We start from the raw sequence: 21,089 nt of genomic DNA, 5'->3' as shown, positions 1-21,089 counted from the left end.
TGCCTACATACATACATTCAGTAAACCATTTGACATATGTGAAAATTATGTATTGAAGTTGTGCCACTATCCACTGGAGAGTTTTCAGTAACATTCCACAGCACACAAAACCATCCATGAGCTTCTACACACAGTAGAGGAAACTGTAAGAAAATGGATGGATCAGCTGAATACACGTTGTTGACTTCAGTTTCCATATTATCATGTTCATTACAACAGAACAATCCTCCAAAGACTCACTGGAATAGGATGAAGGGTTTGCTTATGAAGGATGCACACTAGGTTGAGGAGAGGGAGCAGAATCTAAAGAAAGTGCAAGGATGTCAGGGGTCCCTCTTGTCAGATGTAAACAGGCTGCTCCTGGGCGGTCAGTAGACGGTACATAGCTGCAGGCATCGTCTTCATGTGGATCTGATAAACACATGGAGAGAACATTCAGGAAGGAAGTTTCCCTACACACATGCAGGCTGTTTTCTGGATTCTGTAGGAAGTTCCCACTGGTGACATACAATGATCCATTATGCTATGTGTAATATACTATATACACTTTATACTATATATGTGTAATGCATCTCAGGGAAAGCTTAGATATCCTCTCTTATTAGCTGATAAGGAAACATGTATCAAGATAAAAGATAAAGCAGAAGAAGTACATTTACTATTACTAGTTTGTATTATTAGTTTGATTTCACACAGTAAAGAATTCATCACGTGGTAATGTTCACTATGCTCTTTGTTCTGGAAGAAGGAGCAACATAATGAAAACAGGAAAAAGTTTTGTTTAGTTTCTGCATGGAACAATGACCGTTACTATGACATCTGGACCATATAACAAACAAACTGTAAGCAGAGGCTGAATTTGACTTGAAGACAGAGTGTAGAAAACCACATGTTGCTTCACTGGATGAGGAACAACACGTGTCACCTTCAACATGTTCATCTGGGACACAAATGGTGCAAATGAGATAAGGTGTGATGATTAAAATGTGCTCTTCATCTAGTGTGACCTTTCACCTCTCCAACAGCATTAGACAGGATGTGCACAATTTTTTCATGGGGTGTGGCCACCACGCTCTGGCCATTGATCTCAATGATGCGGTGACCCACCCTGACCCCGCCCCGTTCAGCTATGCCACCACGCATAAGACTACAGATCTGTTGAAAGGAAAGAGTAGAAAACCAAGTTACTCAAATGTGAAATTGGATTTAACTCAGCCTATTTCACTAAATTGTTACTTGACCAAACAGAACCAAACAGAAAGACAATGCTACCCACTATGCCATTCTGGACACTGAAGCCCAGCTGGTAGCGGAGGTCTGGCCGTCTGATGAGTACAGTGGTTACTGGGGGGCATCGGACAATGTTCAGCTTGATGTGTGACTGGTTCTTTAGACCCTACATAAGGAAGAAGGCATGGAAATAGTGAATGCACGTCATTGTAAAGACAATGAAAAGACAGAATCAGTGGTACTCCAGACACTTGACAATTTTGTCATTTTATTTATTTGGGGGAAATTATATCTGACACTTTTCACTGGCATTGTTTTGTAAGCTGGAGCATTTTTGTTGATATTTGGCTTCACATACCAGGGACCTCATTTATAAAACATTGTGTGGAATCCAGACTATATAAAACTGCGTATGTGCACATTTGTACGTCCAATTTGTACAAATGTATGTACTTGTGCAAGGTGGAAATGAGTACAAATGTTTTTGTTCTTTTCAGTCATAGCAGTGGGATAAAAAAATAAATGGTTGAGTATAATTTTAAATGAGTTGAGTGTGAGAATGTTGCTGTGGTTGTTGCCTTTATGTGCTGGATCTGGATGGTGGTGCAGATCTCTTTATATTCAGGATAGTTTGTGATACTTTTGCTCGATTGATTAAAATGGTGTGTGTTAACTACAGACATTCTGACATAAACTCACGTACATTTATACTGTTTGTGTGGATGTTTGTTCTGTCATAGGCTCTGTGTTAGTGATTCTTCTCAGTAATTCCACAGTATCAACATTTCTGTGTAATCTGGCTTCATTCACTGCCTGAGCATTGGTTTCACCAGATCCTCCTGTCTCCAAAATGTGCATTCACATAGGTTAGACTTGCACCAGTGAGCACACTCACTCTCACAGACAGTTTCTTAAGGAAGTTTCTTTAGGGTAGCCATCCATGAAATAAGACCGATGTGTCAGGGTAAAATGTCATCAGAAACATATGTGAATCTAACTAAGCATATGACTTCACATAGAGCTTTTGGAGGCTTTTCCACGTGCTCCATGGATTGTGTTCTATGATTCTGTGAGAATTCCACTCTACAAAGAGAGAGTGACACTTTCATATGCAGTGGCCTAGTTCAGCTGTAACTTCCCACCAAATTATAAGACCTTACTTGAGTATCACTTTTACTTCAGTATCACTTTAAAACAGGGGTCTCCAACCTTTTTGTCTCTGGGAGCTACTTTGACAAACGTGTCCGAGAGCTTCTCATGTTCTACATTATTCGTAACATTGATCCACATGGCTGATTCTCCACCCAAACCAGCTGAATAAGCGTCTTCTGTGTGAACATTTACAAAATGTTGATACCCAACACTCCACACTCACATTTTGTATCAAAATGCACTTCAATTCAGCAACATGAGCTTGTTTTTTTCTGTATACATTTTCAGTGTCAAGCGCACACTAATTTATTCACATCATATTAATCTCATAAAAAAACAAAACAATGTTATTACTTATTTTACCAATACTATACCTTTTATATTTCCCCTTTATCTGTCTACATATCACTGTCACAACTTCCCTTCACATTCCCTGTAATTAAGGGAATTCCCTGTAGTTCCCATATCATCTGTACTTCACATGCATTCAGCCTGTTCTGATGTTAGTGAGATGACACAGAGTGTGGTACTGTTTTCATGAGGAATAAAATAGTTTTGGAGTGTTCATGCAGTGAAGCACGTTCTCTGTCATACAGTTTGGAGTGTTTTCCTGAGAGTCTGAGTGGAGCTTCCAAATCCCAACAGTTGTAGAGACACTGAGAGTACTAGCAGGCATGCTAGCCAGCTGATTCTATCGTTTCCCCCCTTCTGACACCCAAGTGGATGTCTGCTGAGTGCCTGGCAGACATCTCGGGGTGGATGTCGATGCACCACCTGAAGCTCAACCTGGACAAGACTGAGATGGTGTTTCTCCCAGGGAAGGGCTGCCCGCACCGAGACCTGGCCATCACCATAGATGACTCCGTGGTGACGTTAACTCGGACTGCGAGGAATCTGGGTGTGACCCTGGACGACCAACTGTCGTTCTCGGCAAACATCGCATCAGTGACGCGTTCCTGCAGATTCCTCCTCTACAACATCCGGGGGATTCGCCCCTTCCTCACCAACAGGGCAGCGATGGTGCTCATCCAGGCTCTTGTCATCTCCCGCCTGGACTACTGCAACTCCCTCCTTGCTGGCGCCCCGGCTTCTGCCATCAGACCTCTGGAGCTCGTCTGGTGTTCAACCTCCCCAAGTTCTCCCACACGACTATCCTTCTCCGTTCTCTACACTGGCTCCCTGTAGCTGCTCGCATCCAGTTTAAGACTCTGGTGCTAGCCTACAGGGCAGTGAAAGGAACAGCTCCTTCATACCTCCAGGCTATGGTCAAGCCCTACACCCCGCCCAACCACTTCGCTCTGCTGCCTCCAGGCAACTGGTTGCCCCGTCGTTCAGCGGCCCCTGCGTCCGATCGACACGGCTTTTCACTGTTTTGGCACCTCAGTGGTGGAATGATCTCCCGACTGATGACAGGACAGCTGAGTCGCTGCCCATCCTTCGCCGCAGGCTGAAAACCCATCTCTTCAAAAGACACTACCCGGATCCGCACTCTTAGGACATCACCTATTCTGTCCTAGCTCTTCTGATGCACTTACTTGTTTTCTAATTTGTCCTTTTTTTGCTCATTCATCTTGGTACCTAACTTATTGCACTTCTACTCCAGCCTAGTAATGCTCTTGGCTGTTGGTTTTGAAAGGTTTTTTTGTGACCTGAAGTTCTTTTATCTACCTATGTTGAAACGCACTTATTGGAAGTCGCTTTGGATAAAAGCATCTGCTAAATTATTGTAATGCCTATTTTTGCGCCATATGCGCAGTTCTCAGGTCTGTGAAGGTTTTTTGTGGACCCTGCTTGAAATGACGGTTTATTTCTTCAAATTCTGCATTCTGCCTTTATGTTTTCACGAAAGTTAAAATGCATCCAAATGAATGAAATATTTTCCCTGTCCAGAGTTGTGTTTAGATTAGAATTATTTTAGTACTATTTATTATCATCAGCAGTGTATTCATGGCATTTATTAAACACACACAGACAGATTGGAATACCTTGATGATGCTCTGGCAGGTGGACAGTGGCAGTCCCACCAGACTGGTCCCATTGATGGACATGATCTGGTCCCCAATGTTAACTCTGCCAGACCTCTCGGCCGGCCCAGCATGCATCATGTTGGCGATGATAACGGTGGGCAGGATGGAGCCCCACCCACTCTCCACGATAACCAGGCCTAGAATTTCACCCTTAGACTTCTCTATGAGCACCTTGATGAGGTCACAAAACAAAACTAAGAAGTTTCAGCAAAGGAACTACTCAAACTATAACAACTGAAATATGAAAATTATATTAAAATATGTCTGAATTTGTAAAAAATTAACACCACACAGTAATGACAATGATTAATTAATAATTAAGTTATTAAGCTCACAACCGGGCGGCACGGTGGTGCAGTGGTCCTTCTTGCCTCACAGCAAGAAGGTTGTGGGTGAGTTTGCATGTTCTCTGCGTGTCTGCGAGGGTTCTCTCCAGGTATTCTGGCTTCCTCCCACAGTCAAAAGACATGCAGGTTAATTTGGTGACTCCAAATTGTCAGGAGGTGTGAATGTGAGAGTGAGTGTTGTTTGTGTGTCTATGTGTGCCCTGCGATGGACTGGGGACCTGTCCAGGGTGTACCCCACATGCCAATCCCAGCTTGTTTACAATAGCCAGCAACCCGTGATCCATTAGTGGATAAGCGGTGATAGATAATGGATGGATGGATGGATGGATAGAAGCTCACAACCCATTTCAATTGATTTCTGAAAAACTGTATATTTTCTAGCAGAGTATGCTGAAGTTGAAAATCTTCGATTTTGAATGGTTTGAAGGATGTTTAAATTGGGATATTGAGATGAATAACTCCATGAGTCACCACGGGCACTCTTGTCGCCTTGACCACTTACATCTTTGCAGTTCTCCGACTTGGAGAAGTGGATGAGGTCGTCATTGTACATGTCCTGAGTATTGAGCAGGTCGCTGTACTCCTTCTGGCTTAGGTCCTCAGGGTTGATGCCATTAGCCCTCAAAAACTCCTGGTAGGCCACACTGAAGGCCTGACCAATGGACTGGGCAATCAACTGGGCCTAGTGGTAGGAAAGGGAAGGGGGGGTGGGAGAGTTATAAATTTTTGACACACTAGCAGATGATGTTTTAACCATAGTGTGTATAAAGTATCATTGCTGACATTATCTACATACTATATAGAGTTACAGGTTGTCTTCATTCAGCAGCACAAAAAGTGTCATGTGTGACGATTTTGCTGTTGGACTCACATCCTCAGACTCAAACACGTGACATATCATCTTGTACTGGCGTTTGTTGTCCTGATCGGGGTCAGAGGCCTCCACATTCTCCTGGGAGTCAGGTCGAGGCATCCGGCGCCGGGCCATTAAAACCACAATGTTCCCAATGTCGGCAATGTAGGAGATCGTCCGCAAAGGATGGTCCATCATGGTTTCCTGTTACAGAGACACAAGATAGACCTAAGTTAAATATAAACCCAAATACAGAGTTGTGCAGTGTTAGTGCAGTGCACATATTCTGTGCCAACATCACAAATATGGAGGATGTGTACTAACTGTACTTCTTTAAGGACGACAGGAACTTGTCTTCCCAGAACCCATTTTGATACCAGAACTACCGTAATTTTCGGACTATAAGCCGCGGCTTTTTCCCCATTTTTCGACCCTGCGGCTTATATAACGGTGCGGCTAATCTATGGATTTTTACAGCTAACGGCCACTAGGGGAATTCCTAAATCTATGGATTTTACAGGTTACAGTCCGGAAAAGAGCGCGCAAAAGTAAAAGTGGAACCGCGAATGGTACGAGAGATAGAACGACAGCGAGACAGACGGACATTACGAGAGCGAGACAGTTTGTGAGACACCCTCATTATGGAAATTGATATTGCCTCGTCAAGCGCTGTAAGCTTTGTTTTTTGTTAGGGTACTACTGTAGGCTATAATGTAGATCAGTGGTTTTCAATCTTTTTCATGCCAAGGACCACTGCTGTAGATCACTGCCGGTACGTGCGCACCGTTTAAGTTTGAAAGTTGAAAAGTTTGTGTGTCTGAAACGCTATGTGATACAGTACAGTTTACACAGCATAGCACATGTTCTGTAGCTACTATTGCACTAAATGGTAACACTTGAAAACGTTATGCAAATATGCAACTTGTTTGTTGAAATGTTAATAAATGGGAGCTTCCTCAAACAGCCGCCTCTTTCCCGACAATCCCCTCTGTGCACGAACCCTTACATATGGTAATTAAACATTAAAAAAAACTGCGGCTTATAGTCCAGTGCGGCTTATATATGTACACATCATTCAATTTAGCTTCTGCGGCTTATAGTCAGGTGCGTCTTATAGTCTGAAAATGACGGTATATATAAGTAAGGCAAAATGCTTCACAAACATTTCTGATTGGTATTCCTTTTATGCTTTGCACAGTGAAACAAAAAGGTCTTACTGCCCTTATGAGAACTCAGAATTACTCATAACATGTTTTTGTCTCAGAGTAAATGACGACTGTGTCACCCCCCTAATTTCCATGTTATCCACAATACATGAGCCGTTGTCGGGATAGGAACACAGACTCGCTGAGGAAACAACATAGTATCTACTCTGGATAGTTCTGACTAAGGTATTTCCTTAACTAGCTCTGGGTTTTGTGCCTGAAAGCTCCTTGAATCAGCCCCAGCAGTATCTATATTCATGTTATGAAGTAACACTGTGAAAGTAACTACCTGAGAGTCGGCGTTGAGCACTTTGATTCTCTGAGTGGAGATGAAGAGGTCCACTTCTGTCATGGGCTGAGGTTCACCCTCAGAGGCCTGCTCACAGTGACAGTCATTGGAAATACAGATGGACATAAAATGGCAAAAGCTGCAATTAGGAGCCATCACTGAAAGAAAAGAATCTTTAGAGAACAATCATTCAGTATATTTACATGTACATCAAAACTTAAATTCTACTGCAATTAAGCCACATGGCAGTTCATAAAAATAATATAATCAGATAAAAATTACATGTATTCATTATGTATATTCATAAATTATATGCATTTATCATAAATGGAATCCTATAAATTCTAATCTACATATATGTTTTTACCTTAACTGCAGCACAGACAGACATTGGATGAAAGACATTGGACGAAAGTATGCATGTAAACTTGCTAATAATCACCAATCGAAGGTACACAACATAAACAGAAACCCTCATTGTGCCTCTGGTCCACTCAAGTGAGTGTACAAAAAATAAATATAAACACAAAATAAAAGGAGTTTTCTACAGACACAATCATTTCTTACATCATGATGTGAAGGCAATATTAGCTCATGTGACACAAGTACAAAATCTACTGCAGTAACACCATGAAAATGATTGATTTACTACATTACATCACTGATTCATGATGCATTGTATTGAATTGCACATATCGCAAATCATGCATTGTAGTTTTTCTGAATGTCTCGCTTTCAATTGTGGTTTCATTCATTTTGTGTAAAAATGCTGTTTATGTTTGTCAATTTAAAGAGTTTGAGTTTCATAAAGCACTGAAATGAAAGGAGAGAAATGCCCCCTGAAATCCAACAAAACATATGGATAAAATCTAAAAATGCAAGAAAAGTATGGTCCTTGTATGACACAATGTCAAAACAAAAGGAATGAAGGAAAAAACTGTCAACTCAAACATTATGGCTATGTTGGTCTACTGACATTAAATCTGTGGCGGAGTTTTATGAATTACCCCCATTGTTTAGAAGAGCTTATTTTCTATCTTTTACACAGTCAGATCAGTGGATGAAAAGCTCGAAAAAGTTTGTTATATACACTAGAAACGTGTAAGACTCATGTCATCTCATTCTGGGCAAGAACTAACCACATATTTGTTTAAGATTGCTATGAAATATGCAAAATATCACTGCATGTGGAGAAGCTGTGTTAGAGGGTAAATGGCATCATGTGCAATTAGCTTTTTCCTGCAACCAGCAAAGAGGAATTATTTCATTATAAGCAGTTTACAGTACCACTAGTGGCTGGTTATCTAAAATGAGAGTTAGTTATTGCAATATGCCTAAATTATGCAAACTTATAACAATAAAAGTATGCTGGTTTCATGAAAATGCTGAAGAATTATGTGTGAGAAGACACTTAGGAAGACAAAAGAGGAAAAGACAACGGCATGCAAGCAGACAGAGAGAGGGGGAGACAGACAGTAAAGTGTCGGGACGAAGAGACGTGTACGAAGGTACTGCACCTTCTTCCTGTTGTGGGCTAATTTCTGAGCCGTCTGCAAGGCATGAAACAAAGCAGAGAGGAAAGGATTGGGTTAGATCAGAAACCAGGGCACACTGGCAGGGAGGAGGTTCAAAAAAGTTTTACTGCTTTCCAAAATTTTTGTTATATCCTTCCAGATGTGGTGCGTTTCTCTATTGAGTGTGCCTTTGTTGAATTTTGTACTGAGTTGTCGTCACTGTTTTTGTCAAGGGTGGGCAATTACTTCTTACAAGGGGCCACATGAGAAACCTGAATTGTGTTAGAGGGCTGAACCAATGACAACTTGAACTTCATTCTGCTCAATATTCATTTTCTCCCATTCTAAAATGCAGCAAATTATATATTTTGATTAGCTGCTACTGGTTATCCGAAGAATAAGGACATTCTGTTAATATTTATATAAATATATGAAATTGTGGTGTAGGTTAAATACAAAAAATACTCCTTTAGAAGTCATAAACAGTAAAAACAAAAACAATCATTACATCCGTGTTTCATTTTATTTTTTAACTAGTGAACTTTCACAAACACTGAAAATGTGCTTTGCAGTATCTTAAAGGTATGCAATTGATAAACTCTTCGCAAAAAGCAGAACACGCTTTTTTCAGTTCATTTAACTTGTTCAGTGAGAGAAACTCAGTCTGGCTTGGGCTTTAACAAGTGCATTGAAATCTGGCTGAATGTCTGAAGTGGATATGCAAAGGACAGCTGAGAGGTGATCATCAGTGATAGAGGATCTATATCAGAATTAGAATAGCTTTTATTGCCAATTAAGTTTACACTTAAAAGGAATTTGTGATTATTGGTGCGATAAAAACATACAAGACATAAGACAACAGGACAACAAGACAACAACTATGCAAAGAAATTGAAATAAATTAGAAAAACACACAAAATAATAAATTTACTAAATTGAATAAGATTAAATGTGCAAGTTGCTGGGGAAATGATGTGGTTAGTGGCAGACCTCCTGCCAGAGGGGAGGGTTACAAACAGTTTGTGTCCAGGGTGGGAGGGGTCGGCCACAATCTTGCCTGCCCGCCTCAGGGTCCTGGAGGCGTGCAGGTCCTGGAGGGACGGCAGATTGCAGCCGATCACCTTCTCTGCACAGCGTATGATACAGCCTGCCCTTGTCCTTGGCAGTGGCTGCAGCGAACCAGACGGTGATGGAGGAGGTGAGGATGGACTCAATGATGGCAGAGTATAAGTGCACCGTCATTGTCTTTTGCAGACTGAACTTCTTCAGCTGCCGCAGGAGCTGATGTTGAGCTTCCACTTGAGGTCCTGGGATATAATGGATCCGAGGAATCGAAAAGACTCCACAGTGTCAACTGGGGAGTCACACAGAATGATGGCCTACAGACCTGTTGGTTCTGTAGGCGATCTGCAGGGGGGTCCAGGAGGGGGTCGATGAGGGATTTCAGGTGGGGGAGCACCAGGCGCTCAAAGGACTTCTTGACCACAGAGGTCAGAGCAACGGGTCTGTAGTCGTTAAGTCCTGTGGTCCTTGGCTTCTTGGGGATGGGGATGATAGTTGAAGCTTTGAAGCAGGCTGGTACATGGCATGTCTCCAATGAGGTATTAAAGATGTCGGTGAACACCGGAGACAGCTGATCAGCGCAGTGCTTCAGCGTGGAGGGTGAGACAGAGTCCGGTCCGGCAGCTTTGCAGTGGTTCTGACTCCTGAACAGCCTGTTAACATCCTTCTCTAGAAGTGAGAGGGTTGTTGATGAGGTTGATGAGGTGGGGGAGGAGGGGGCTGCTGTCAGGGCCATATGTGAGGAGGGGGGAGGAGGAAGGGAGGGGGGGCTGGAGATGGCTGTAGGTGTCATGGGGGGCAGCATCATCATGGGGGATGATGATGTCATCATGGCTGTAGGTGTCAAGGGGATGTTGGGCTGGCAGCTTGACGATCAAAGCGACAGTAAAACTCATTCAGGCTGTTTGCAAGGCACAGATCTTTTAGCGACTGAGAGGGCTTAAGCTTATAGTTGGTGATTTCTCTGAGACCCTCCCACACAGATGCATTGTCATTAGCTGCAAACTGCTGCTTCAGTTTCTCAGAGTACAGTTTCTTAGCATCTCTCACCGCCTTGCTAAATCTGTCCTTAGCCTCTGTCCCCGCTCCTAAGTGGCTGCTCCTTTTGCCCGCGGAGCTGCCTGAGTTTCACCGTGAACCAGGGTTTGTCATTGTTAAAGCTCACCCTGTTGCTTGTTGGTATACAGCTGTCCTCACAGAAGCTGATGTATGACGTCACAGCCTTTGTGTACTCGTCTAGACTGACGGCGTCAGACCTGAAAAGCTCAAGCTCTAATAGCTTGTGTCACGATGTTCAGTCTCATTTTCCTCCAAAAGTGCAACAAACTGTCTGTGATTCAATGCTCTTGCCCTGATGAAGTTAACCATTTTAGTTACAACATCAACAACATGGTTCATTTTTAACACTGACTTACACAACACTTCCTGATGTATAATACAATGCAAAAATGTCAATTTCTGCCCAGGGTTCATTTCTGTCACTTTATCTTGCATTCTCTTCAAAAGTCCAACATTGTTCCCCGTCAGATTTGGACAACCATCCGTTGTCCCACCAGCCAGCTTTTCCCATTTGAGTCCCAACTTGTCCAAACATGCATTTCCCTCCATGAACAAATCAGCTCCTCCGTGATTTTGAAGTCTGCAGTTATCCCACGTAAGAAGATGAGCAGCTGGGCAGTGTCACGTACATTGGAGTTCCAGATTTCCCGCAATGTCCTCAACCCTCCTCGTTACAGTGTGTCGGGGAGGGGCACGTCCCCAAATGTGCCCTTTTTCTCCAGGCATATTAGTGCTGCAGAGTCCACCAAACACTCATTGATAAACTCTCTGTCAGAAAACGGCTTACTTTTTCTGGCAATTTTGTGGGGTTTGACATAACTTGTCTTGACAGGTGTGCAAATTTTTGTAAAAAATCCTTGTTGGTTTCGCAGTTTAGCTAGCAAAGCATTCGACTCCCTTGCGCGCTCTTCATCAGACAAGTTCTTGTATTTCTCCTCGTGATTGGTCACATAGTGGCGATTCAAATTGTAATCTTTGAACACAGCGACCTGTGTACCACAAACTAGGCACACCGCTTTACTTTTGACTTCTGTAAATAAATATTTAGCAGTCCATGTCTTGTTGAAAACGCGGAATTCGGTATCAACTATCCTTTTTTTGGCGTGAGCTGACATTTTGAGGGCTAGCTGGCCAGCATCACTTGTGTCCGTTCACGCACGCAAGTCATAGATGTATAATACACACCTCGCGTCACGGAAATTAAAAAAAAACGGCACGGTTTTCAAAATAAAAGCAAAACAATTGTATAGCACGAACGGCATAAATGATATTATATAATATTTTTTCGTTCATGTTCTGATTGAGCTCAACCTCACGGGGGCCGGACAGGGACGCCCAACGGGCCGGATGTTGCCCTGGGCCGTGAGATGCCCAGGTCTGGTTTGGTTGGAACTCAAAGCCTGACACCGTAAGATACTGCTTTCGTGATTTGCAGGTCATTTAGTATTCTTAAGATATTTGGGTCCTTATGCTTTTGAATGGACCCATATGGAGCCCTGGCCTAAACACGATGGAAAGCTTCTAGAGCAGGGGTGGGCAAACTTTTTAGGGGGGGTCGGGCCAGTGTGAACTTACATAAATTACTAATTATTAATTAAGCTATTGCAATAGTTAGTTTGCGCTGCTATCAGCCGGTCTGACGAGGTGCGGGGGGGGCGGAAATGAAAGGCCGGGTGTTTCAGAAAAATGTTCGGCAGGCCCCATTAAGAAGCCCAACGGTCCGGATGTGGCCTGCGGGCCGTTTTTTGCCCACCCCTGCTCTAGAGCTTGGTTGTTTTTTAAGTGAAGTAGCTGAGTGAATGAATAAACAAACGATATACAACTATACATGCACACACACACTCACTCACACACAAACACACAGACATATATACTGTATATATATATATATATATTTCCACATATATATATATTAAATATGTGTGTGTGTGTGTGTGTGTGTGTGTGTGTGTCCACTCAGGTCTAAGGTTAATGCCAAATGTCATCAGAATGCAACTCACAAAATGTTGTCGCTGGCGAACCACTTTAGGAACGCCTTGCAGGAAAACTGCACATTGTAATGTGAAAAAAAAGAAAAGTCTGAAAATCAATGCAGGATATTGGCTTAAAAACACCACAAACCACAGGGCAAAAAGGTGCCTTACAAGGCTCAGCAGCACGACACAGCAATTTAGGTTCTTTGGCTTCATACAGTCCTTTTTAACTATTTACCCAATACCTGATGAGTTCTCAAGCCCTTTCTTTCATATTTTCGTCTTGTTTCAGTGTTTCTATAAAAGAGTAGAACAGAGTATAAAAGGTGGACGCTGTCTACGCTGTGTCAAACATCTTACTACAATTTCAGTAGCGTTTGTTTGTTTTTCGCTCCTTTGTTTTCTGTAATCTTCAGTGAAATTTAATCAAGCATTATTAAAAGTAGGAAAAAATAACAAATACTATTTTTGGTTTTGTTCAATTTAAACTTATAATACAAATCCTTCTCTTTTTTCTTTGGCTCTAGTTTCAGGTTTCTGTTTCTTTTTTTTGTCAAGATGCTGCAGCTCTAGCAGCCCATTTGTGTGAAGCACCATCTGGTGTAGGGAACGTCAACTCCAGACTGAAGTTTTATGATTCATCAGTCCCTGTGACTGCACAGGCTAAAATTAGCGCATGTAACTGACCGAATTAGATGTAATATGATACCAAATGGCATAAGGAATTACCTTCCAGCACCAGCAGGTGTCTCTCTTGCTTTTGTCTTATATCACTGTGGATGCGCTCTGCAGCAGACACAAAAGCTAAAGCTAACTGCACATAGCTGTTTAATTCCTGACTATCTTAGAGGAAGGGACCATCCATTTTCCACATAAATTCGGTTTATAGGTCTATCAGAGTACTATTTAGAATGTGAACACAACTGGAAAAAGGCTGTGCAAGGTCAGATAAAGTGACCATTGTGTGGTTATTGCTGTAGATGCTAAAACCTGCTCAATTTAAGCACTGGGATGCCAACAAAGCCACACCTACAAATTACTAGTGACCATATCATAAGGGTTGACACACCTCCCTGCAACCTCACATTCCTTTATACATTATACACAGTGAATATTTCTACCCCAAATCATCATCCATCCTCTATAGGGTTGCAGGGGGCCAGAGCCTATGCCAGCATCCACTAGGTCAGAGGCAGGGTACACAACAGGGGACAGGACATGCAAATTCCAAACACAAAAGCCTCAGCTGTATCACAAGCCAACGACCTTCTGTGAGGCGATACTCCACTGAGGCACTGTACTGTCCCTTGCCACAACCAAAACACTGGATTTGATGTGTAAAATTCCCCAAACACATGTATGAAAAGAATGGTTTGATTCAAGTTCAGTTAAACCTGTAATGTAAGAAGAAGAAGAAGAAGAAGAAGAAGAAGAAGAAGAAGAACGTCAAAAAATTGGGTGCCGACAATTTGGCAACACACAATTTTTCTTCGCTGTGTTAGATTACAAATGGTAAAAAATGGTTTCATCCCACCCTAGTAAATAAAACAACATCCATCTTTGATATTTACGACTATGTCAAATCCTATTCGTCTCCAGTTCAATTGTGTATGGATTGAGTATTGTTGGAGATAAAAAAACATTGCAAAACTTGTCAAAAACCTATGAACTTAATTAAGGGAAAGACTGTTGAAGGCTTGTGACGGATTTGTATGAGCAAGCCATGCAACAAAAAGGAGGTTTCTTTAAGAAAGGGAATTTTTTTTGTCGGTTCTTCACTCCGTTTAGACACCTTGCTTTTGTTTACTTTTCTATGGGCTCGAAATGCCCCTTCAAAAATGCAGGCCGTTGTGTTAAATGTGAAACCCAAATACACTTACCAAATGGTCACAGTTTCCTCGGGACCTCCTTGTTCAAAACAATGATGATCAGGTAACTAAAATTGGAGGTCCCGGCAAAAAAGTGGATATTGATGAGACGGTGATAGCCAGAAGGTAATACAACAGCGGGAGAGTTGTTTCAACATAGTGGGCCTTCGGCGGAATATGCCGTGAAAACAAAAGGTTTTTTATTAAAATTGTAAAGAACAGAACAGTGTCATATCCAGCATGGGTGAGACAGCCGTTCACGTTTAGTGTTGCGACAGCAGATGTCAACGCTGAATACCTCAACAAAATCATTGAACTTCAGCAGAGCCAGCTTCAACAGCAAATCATCAGAACAACAACGCCCTCAACGTTTTGGTGTCACCAAATCGTACCATACCCTCTTATTGCTAAGAAGCCTTTGGGATAGTCACACCGTTTGTCACAACGTATCTTTGCGAGCAATTTCGAGGATGGTAGACATGAAAACTAAGAAAAGGAACAGACTTTGTTGCAAAAATGAGATGAGAGTGGCACTTGCCAAGGTGAAGCCGCGCATTTCTGAACTTGTATCTAAAAGGCAACAGCAAAAGTCACATTGATTTGCAGTAAATATTCATTGAGTTATGGTTTTGTGTGAAATTCATGTTTTGTTGGTTTTGTTCTTTGAACACAGTGATTTTGTGTGCAACTGATGCAATAATAAAATATATACCTAAGTTTTGAAGGAATCATCTTCATCTAATTACAAAAGGGTTCGGTGAATGCACTGATTCAGTGTTCAGTACCCCCAAAACAGTTAAGAACCACTGTTTTAGAGTCTTATTGAATTTCTTGTTGTATTCATTACTACCATTAATGTCGTTGAAAACATCTGTCAAATTATTTTGAGATGAAGTCACCCACCATAATTCAGTATAAAAAATGAACAGAAAAGCACAAACTGGGATGTTTTTGAAGCAGAATTTTTGGGGTCAATTGGACCCCAGCTAGTGCTAATGCATGTTGTTAAATTAGTAAGATGAAAATGAACAGAATATTGGATTTCTTTGTTCATTGCAGAATCTTGATTGATCTTGCCACATGACGAGACTGTGAAACAAAGATGTCATGGCACCTCCTAACTCAGGTGTGTGAACTGATGTAGTTTTCACCTTAATGCGGCTGACAGCCTCCTGTGCCTGCATCATCCGAATGTTCTTTGATGGTGTCTTATCGGACATCAGCTGGGTGGAGCCCAAATAGTTGGCCGCAAAGATGATTCCATCGATCAGGTCCTCTGGGTCGCACGGGCCTGGCACTGAAAGGAGAAATAAAGGGAAGATGGCAGACAATCGGTTGATTCTTATTCTCAGACTACATGATTTTAGAAACACACACTAAACCCCATTTCTAAGTGTTCCAGTCTTGGACATCCCGAAATGTTCAGCATTATTCCAGTTTGAATGAATCCATGACAAATTCATTGAACCGCAATAAACAATAGTCAATTAGAGCATGAGAGGAGGCAGAAGTGATAAATATTTTATTCGTTTCAATTCACATTTTTACTCACTCTCAGAACAGAAATCAGAAGTTATTTATCAGCGCTTCATCACTTTTGTCTTTGTTTAAAGATTATCAGTCCCAGTATAGTGTTTAAAATAGTTGACTAAAACATGAAAAACTGCGGTGTGACTAAACTAGTGGTTCCCAAACTTTTTCTTTCCTATTATGATTAAATTTGGTTTCATCTGCATCAGACCTGGGCTTTTCTAATTTTGTTTGTATGCCTAATGAGACCCAATGTGTGTAAAACCATACTTAAACACAAGCAAACCTCTAGTTCAGAATAAGTTTGCATCTAGTTTACACTACAAGTGATCCGCAACAGAGTGACTTTGACTGAGAACACCTCCGGTGTTCACCACAAGCCTGGATTCAACCTCATTGAGACTGAATTGTGTCCTAACCAAAACTACAAAAATAAATCATATTTCTCCAATTGTAGCTTTGCTGCACTGGCTGCCAGTAAAGCTCTTAATGGTCAGGCTCCGTCTTACCTTAAAGAGCTCTTAGTACCCTATTACTCCCCTAGAATGCTGTGCTCCCAGAATGCAGGCTTACTTGTGGTTCCTAGTATCTCCAAAAGTACAACGAGAGGCCCACCTAGTGCCGAGTTCTGCCTGAGGTTTCTTGTTAAAGGGGAGTTTTTTCTTGCTGCTGTTGCCAAGTGCTTGCTCATGGGGGAATGTTGGGTTTCTTTAATTGCTCTGAATGTGGGTGCCTTGAGAAGAACATTTTGTCATCATCCCGGATTTACAAGAACTCTAAAATAGGATTATGAAAAATGTATGGATATATGTTATACAATTACTTATTAATAAATTGTTTAATGTTTTCACTATACATACTGATCAGAAATGTGATCATCTTGAATCTATGAATAAAAGATTAGCAGTACAATGGTTCCGAGTTCCTGGATGGAGCTTTTCCTACATGTTGAGTTTCAGAATCAGTTTCATTATTGAAATCATCAAAAGAGGAGACACTCACCTTCGACATAAGTGGGGAAGGATGCAAGGCTTCTTCTAGACTGTTAATGAGATCACATGGCAGAGATTTAATCATTACTTCTGCTTCACTTGTAATAGTTAAAATCACATGTAATATAAGCACTAGTAATTGAGCACTGAACACGTAATCAACACACCTCTTTACTTGAGGGGGAGGATTCAAAGCCATCATCCTGTAGCAGATGTCTGCTGGATGACTCCGCACCTGGAGGAGAGGGCGAGCCTGAACCAGGAGACTAGAGAGAGAGATAGAGAGAGCAAATGATCTACCTTGCCAGATTTAAACCATTTTAAAGAGCTACGCATTGACACATTTTGTGGCAAGCAGCACAATCAAGCTTCTACACTCAGGTTTAAATGCAAGAATGAGCAGAGGAGAACAGACATTTTTATCAGCGGAAAAAGAGATTAAGCACCTCATGTCAACACAAAACTGCGATTTTGTCTTCAATGTGGCTCCATGACACGGCTGTGAACTTACATCCCTGAAGTTAGATCTTACAAAAAACAACTTTGTGTTAATTCATAAGCAATTCAGTCCACATCTGCTACAATTAAAACCATTAAGGTCACTAATACCCTTCAAAATGTCCAAACCTCATGTGGCTCATGTTGGTCAGATTCCTGCTTCTGCTTGGCTTGTTCCTCCTCCAGCTTCTCTACTTGATAAATCCAAAAGTTTTCCATTGCTACCAGGGAGCAGACAAACCTTACCAATCCCAAACAAGTGTACACAATGAACAGCAGTTAGTGTTTGGCTGCTCACAGGCTGCTAGCTGCTCAGGTGACACACAGGTATCAGGATTCATCATGGAATCAGCTGTCTGTCTTCCTGTCTATTTGTCTGTATGTGTGCCTGCCTGTCTGCCTTGGTTTGTCTGCCTGTCTATCTGTCTATCTGTGTGTGTGTGTGTGTGTGTGTGTGTGTGTGCGTGTGTGTGATTGTGTGTGTGATTGTGTGTGTGTGTGTGTGTGTGCGTGTGTGTGTGTGTGTGTGTCTGCTTGCCTATGTCTGTCTTATTGGGTTGACCATCACATCATTTAATCCCAATTTATCTACTAAATTAAAATAAAAGCTATGATTCAAACTAATCAGACTGTGGGCTTTCTGGTGACTGGAGAACAAAACAAAAGAGCTGATGCCATTCTGTGTTATTGGATCCTCATTGAATTATTTAACTCCTCTTACCCTTTACCTTTCTGTGTCTCAATAATACTAAATAAATCATTGAGAGGAGGGAGGGGAGGGAAATTTGATGGCACAAAAAGAAGAACAGCATAGATAGAGTTCAGACACCTTCCCAGCTAAACAGCAGGTGTCTCTCCTCTCCCGTGGTCAATACTCACAAAAGGGTGCTCGTGGGAGGCAGAGAATGAGACAGAGAGATAGACAGAAAAAAGCATGTCATGTCTCAAACAGGCGCATGTGCCTGGAAGCAAAGTTTGCATGTGAGCTCTGTGAGTCATCCCAAGCTGCACTTCTCTCCTTTATGCAAATGTATTGGATGGAGGATTTCACAAATAACAGGCAGGGATATTATAAGTGTGGTTAATTACGTATTCCATTAAATAAGCTATTTCTGTGAGAAATTCCTCAGAAGAGCAGGTGCAAACTCGGAATGGTGTATTAAAGCCTCTGGTATCAGTCTGTATTTTGACGCACACTGAAACCTGGTAAACACACTATTACGGCGCACAAACATATCACCTACATCAAGTTCCTAGAGGAATGTCAATTGATATGCACCAAAGAATCTTATATCTCAATCTCATTGTTCCATGGACTAATTTCCGAATAAATTTCATTACAATCTGTTTTTAAAATTTCTAAAAGATATCCTGCTAAATCGACAGACCAATACATGGCAGAGGACATAATTGCTAATTGGTCTACTTACATCACCCCCCAGTGATGGCTGCAAGTCACACTCTGTGGTTGGGCTCAGGTCCTGTCTCATTACCCAAATGGGCTCCTTGGGCTCATCGGGTGTATAAGGAGATCTCACCGTTCGGGTCTTCACCTCCTCTATGGCCTCCTTGATGTCCTTGATGGCAAGAGATATGGCGTCTCGTTTCTCCTGACTGTTCCTCACTGCGGCAGCCTCTTCTGAAGGACTGACAGCCTGCTTCCTTGCTGGCTTCCCTCGGTTGTCAGCTTTGTGGTTTTTGTCCGAGGCAGGTGGGTAATCAGTTTGGGACTCATGAGGAGGCTTTTCCTCCACCTGTAATTGTTCATATTCTTCATCTATAGAGTCATCAGTAGCATGAAGGCTCTGAGAACTTAGACTTTGCTTTACCTCAGCTACAATGCTGTCAATGTCCTCCTCCTGGTCGCAGCTGTCAGCACGTGGGTACGGGGCAAACTCGGCCTCCTTTTCAGGGCTGTCCGACTCGCCATCTGATCTCTCGTCATAGTGCCGCAGCCGAGAACCCACTGCCTCCTGCTGATGGTAATCACCAACCCCAGCAGGGCCTTCCAACAAACGAAAGCCCATCTTCCTCTGTTGAAGAGACTCGGCAACCTCAGTTGTGTCAGTGGTAGATGCAACTGACGAGGGAGTGTCGCGGATTTCCTCATAAACATGTTCAGAGAGTGAGTAAATGTCATATGGTTCAGAGTAGGCCTCATCTGCCAGTCCTGGCCCTAAACTCACCGAGCTCTCCTCAGCTGACATGTCAGCTCTTCTCCCAGAGTGGTTGAGGGGCTGTGTGTAGACATAGTTAGAGTTACCAGGGTTCATCATCTGCTCTGCCTCATCCTGTCTCTGAGGGCGTTGGATATCTGGCAGGGGATCATTTGGGAGAGGCGGGGGCTGAGGGGGATAGTTGGGGTGCGGGTGGAGATGTTGTTGTTCAGCCTCGGCACTCTCGGTGTAGCCCTCTGCCTCAGGCCGTAGCTGGACTCCATAGTTTCCCACCTCGTCTTCTGCCTCTAGCTGAGCTTCGGGCTCCAGAGACATCATCAGCAGGCCGTCATCCCCCTCTGCCCGGTCAGTGTGGGTGTGGAAGCCGCTCTCTGTGCTAGCCGAGCGGGCCAGCGCTGAATCATCCCTCTCTCTTTCATCTTCTTGGCTTATCTCTGCATGGTGTAGCTTGTCCTGTTGCTGCTGTGCTCTCTCAGCTTCCCTCTGCTGCCTTTGCCTGTGCCTCTGATGCTGGGCTCTGATCCGGGCCTCGCTGTCACCCTGTCTGCGGTAGCGTGTTACAGCTGGCCGTGGAATTGGATGGGGCTGCTGGGGCTGTGGAGACTGGCCTCCATGTTCTAGTGCTGTGTCTTGGGGCAGCACCCTGGCTCTGCCTCCTGCACTTACTCCAGCCGGGGCATCGGATCGCCTGTAGCTCCTTTCCTGGTTGCCATGGTTACGAGAGTGGCTGTCGTGGCGGTGGCGTGGAGGAACATCTGCCTCCTCCATCACCTCCTGTCCAAGCTCCGTCTCCTGGACATTCATGGTTGTCAGGGATTAGTTGCGTCCAAGGTGCCAAAGGATCAATTTAAGAATCCATCATCAACAGGTGGCTGGGAAAGACAAGGGTCAGCGCAAAGGCTGCTGGGAAGGGACTAAGAGTGAAAGACAGGAAGTGAGAATGTAAAAAAGTTAATTCATCACAATTTCACATTCAAACCTATAGAAGTAGGTTTATTCCACATGAGGGAAAGGATAAAACTTATCTTGCAATTACAACTTCAAAAATAATCACAATTGTGTATTTGTCTCGCAATTTAAACTCATTTCTCACAACTGTCAGTTACTATCTTGCAATTTTTGTGCTAGTGTGAGAAAGTTGCATTATGAATTACATGCATGATCATTATTATTATTACAGTACAAATCTGTACTGTAATAGTACAGAATAATCTCCTCCTAATAATCTCCTCAGATGAACCTTCCTTGGATACAGTACAAATAGATTTTAATCAGTTCATAGCAATGATCACATCACAACATGAGTTTAAATG

The 21,089-nt window shown here is 42.6% G+C and overlaps 1 protein-coding gene across 1 annotated transcript; it reads right to left on the bottom strand.

Moving 5' to 3' along the window:
* Nucleotides 1–339: 339 nt before the first annotated feature.
* apba1a (amyloid beta (A4) precursor protein-binding, family A, member 1a) lies at nucleotides 340–20,580 on the bottom strand. Its single transcript, XM_076165177.1, has 12 exons — nucleotides 19,030–20,580; nucleotides 17,269–17,367; nucleotides 17,112–17,151; nucleotides 15,731–15,876; nucleotides 8,621–8,653; nucleotides 7,104–7,190; nucleotides 5,628–5,813; nucleotides 5,259–5,438; nucleotides 4,368–4,580; nucleotides 1,277–1,396; nucleotides 1,015–1,155; nucleotides 340–411 (listed from the first exon to the last, which is right to left on the bottom strand). Exons 1-12 carry the CDS (start codon nucleotides 20,578–20,580, stop codon nucleotides 340–342), a joined length of 2,868 nt encoding a protein of 955 aa, XP_076021292.1.
* Nucleotides 20,581–21,089: the final 509 nt, after the last annotated feature.

This window comes from Genypterus blacodes, unplaced genomic scaffold (assembly GCF_046128005.1).
Source record: "Genypterus blacodes isolate CSIRO-AG114 ecotype Tasmania unplaced genomic scaffold, CSIRO-AGI_Gbla_v1 ptg000141l_1, whole genome shotgun sequence".
Classification (NCBI taxonomy): domain Eukaryota; kingdom Metazoa; phylum Chordata; class Actinopteri; order Ophidiiformes; family Ophidiidae; genus Genypterus; species Genypterus blacodes.
The sequence above is the reverse complement of the archived record's forward strand: the minus strand, read 5'-3'. Positions and strand labels throughout refer to the sequence as shown.

What these genes read in the sequence shown, in the direction of transcription:
- apba1a (XM_076165177.1), bottom strand. Translation starts at nt 20,580, where the DNA reads ATGAATGTCCAGGAGACGGAGCTTGGACAGGAGGTGATGGAGGAGGCA. An exon ending in TAGCCCACAACAGGAAGAAG is followed by an intron (nt 7,191 to 8,620) that starts GTGCAGTACCTT and finishes CACTGTGAGCAG; the next exon opens with GCCTCTGAGGGTGAACCTCA. An exon ending in TCAGTGTCCAGAATGGCATA is followed by an intron (nt 1,156 to 1,276) that starts GTGGGTAGCATT and finishes TCCTTTCAACAG; the next exon opens with ATCTGTAGTCTTATGCGTGG.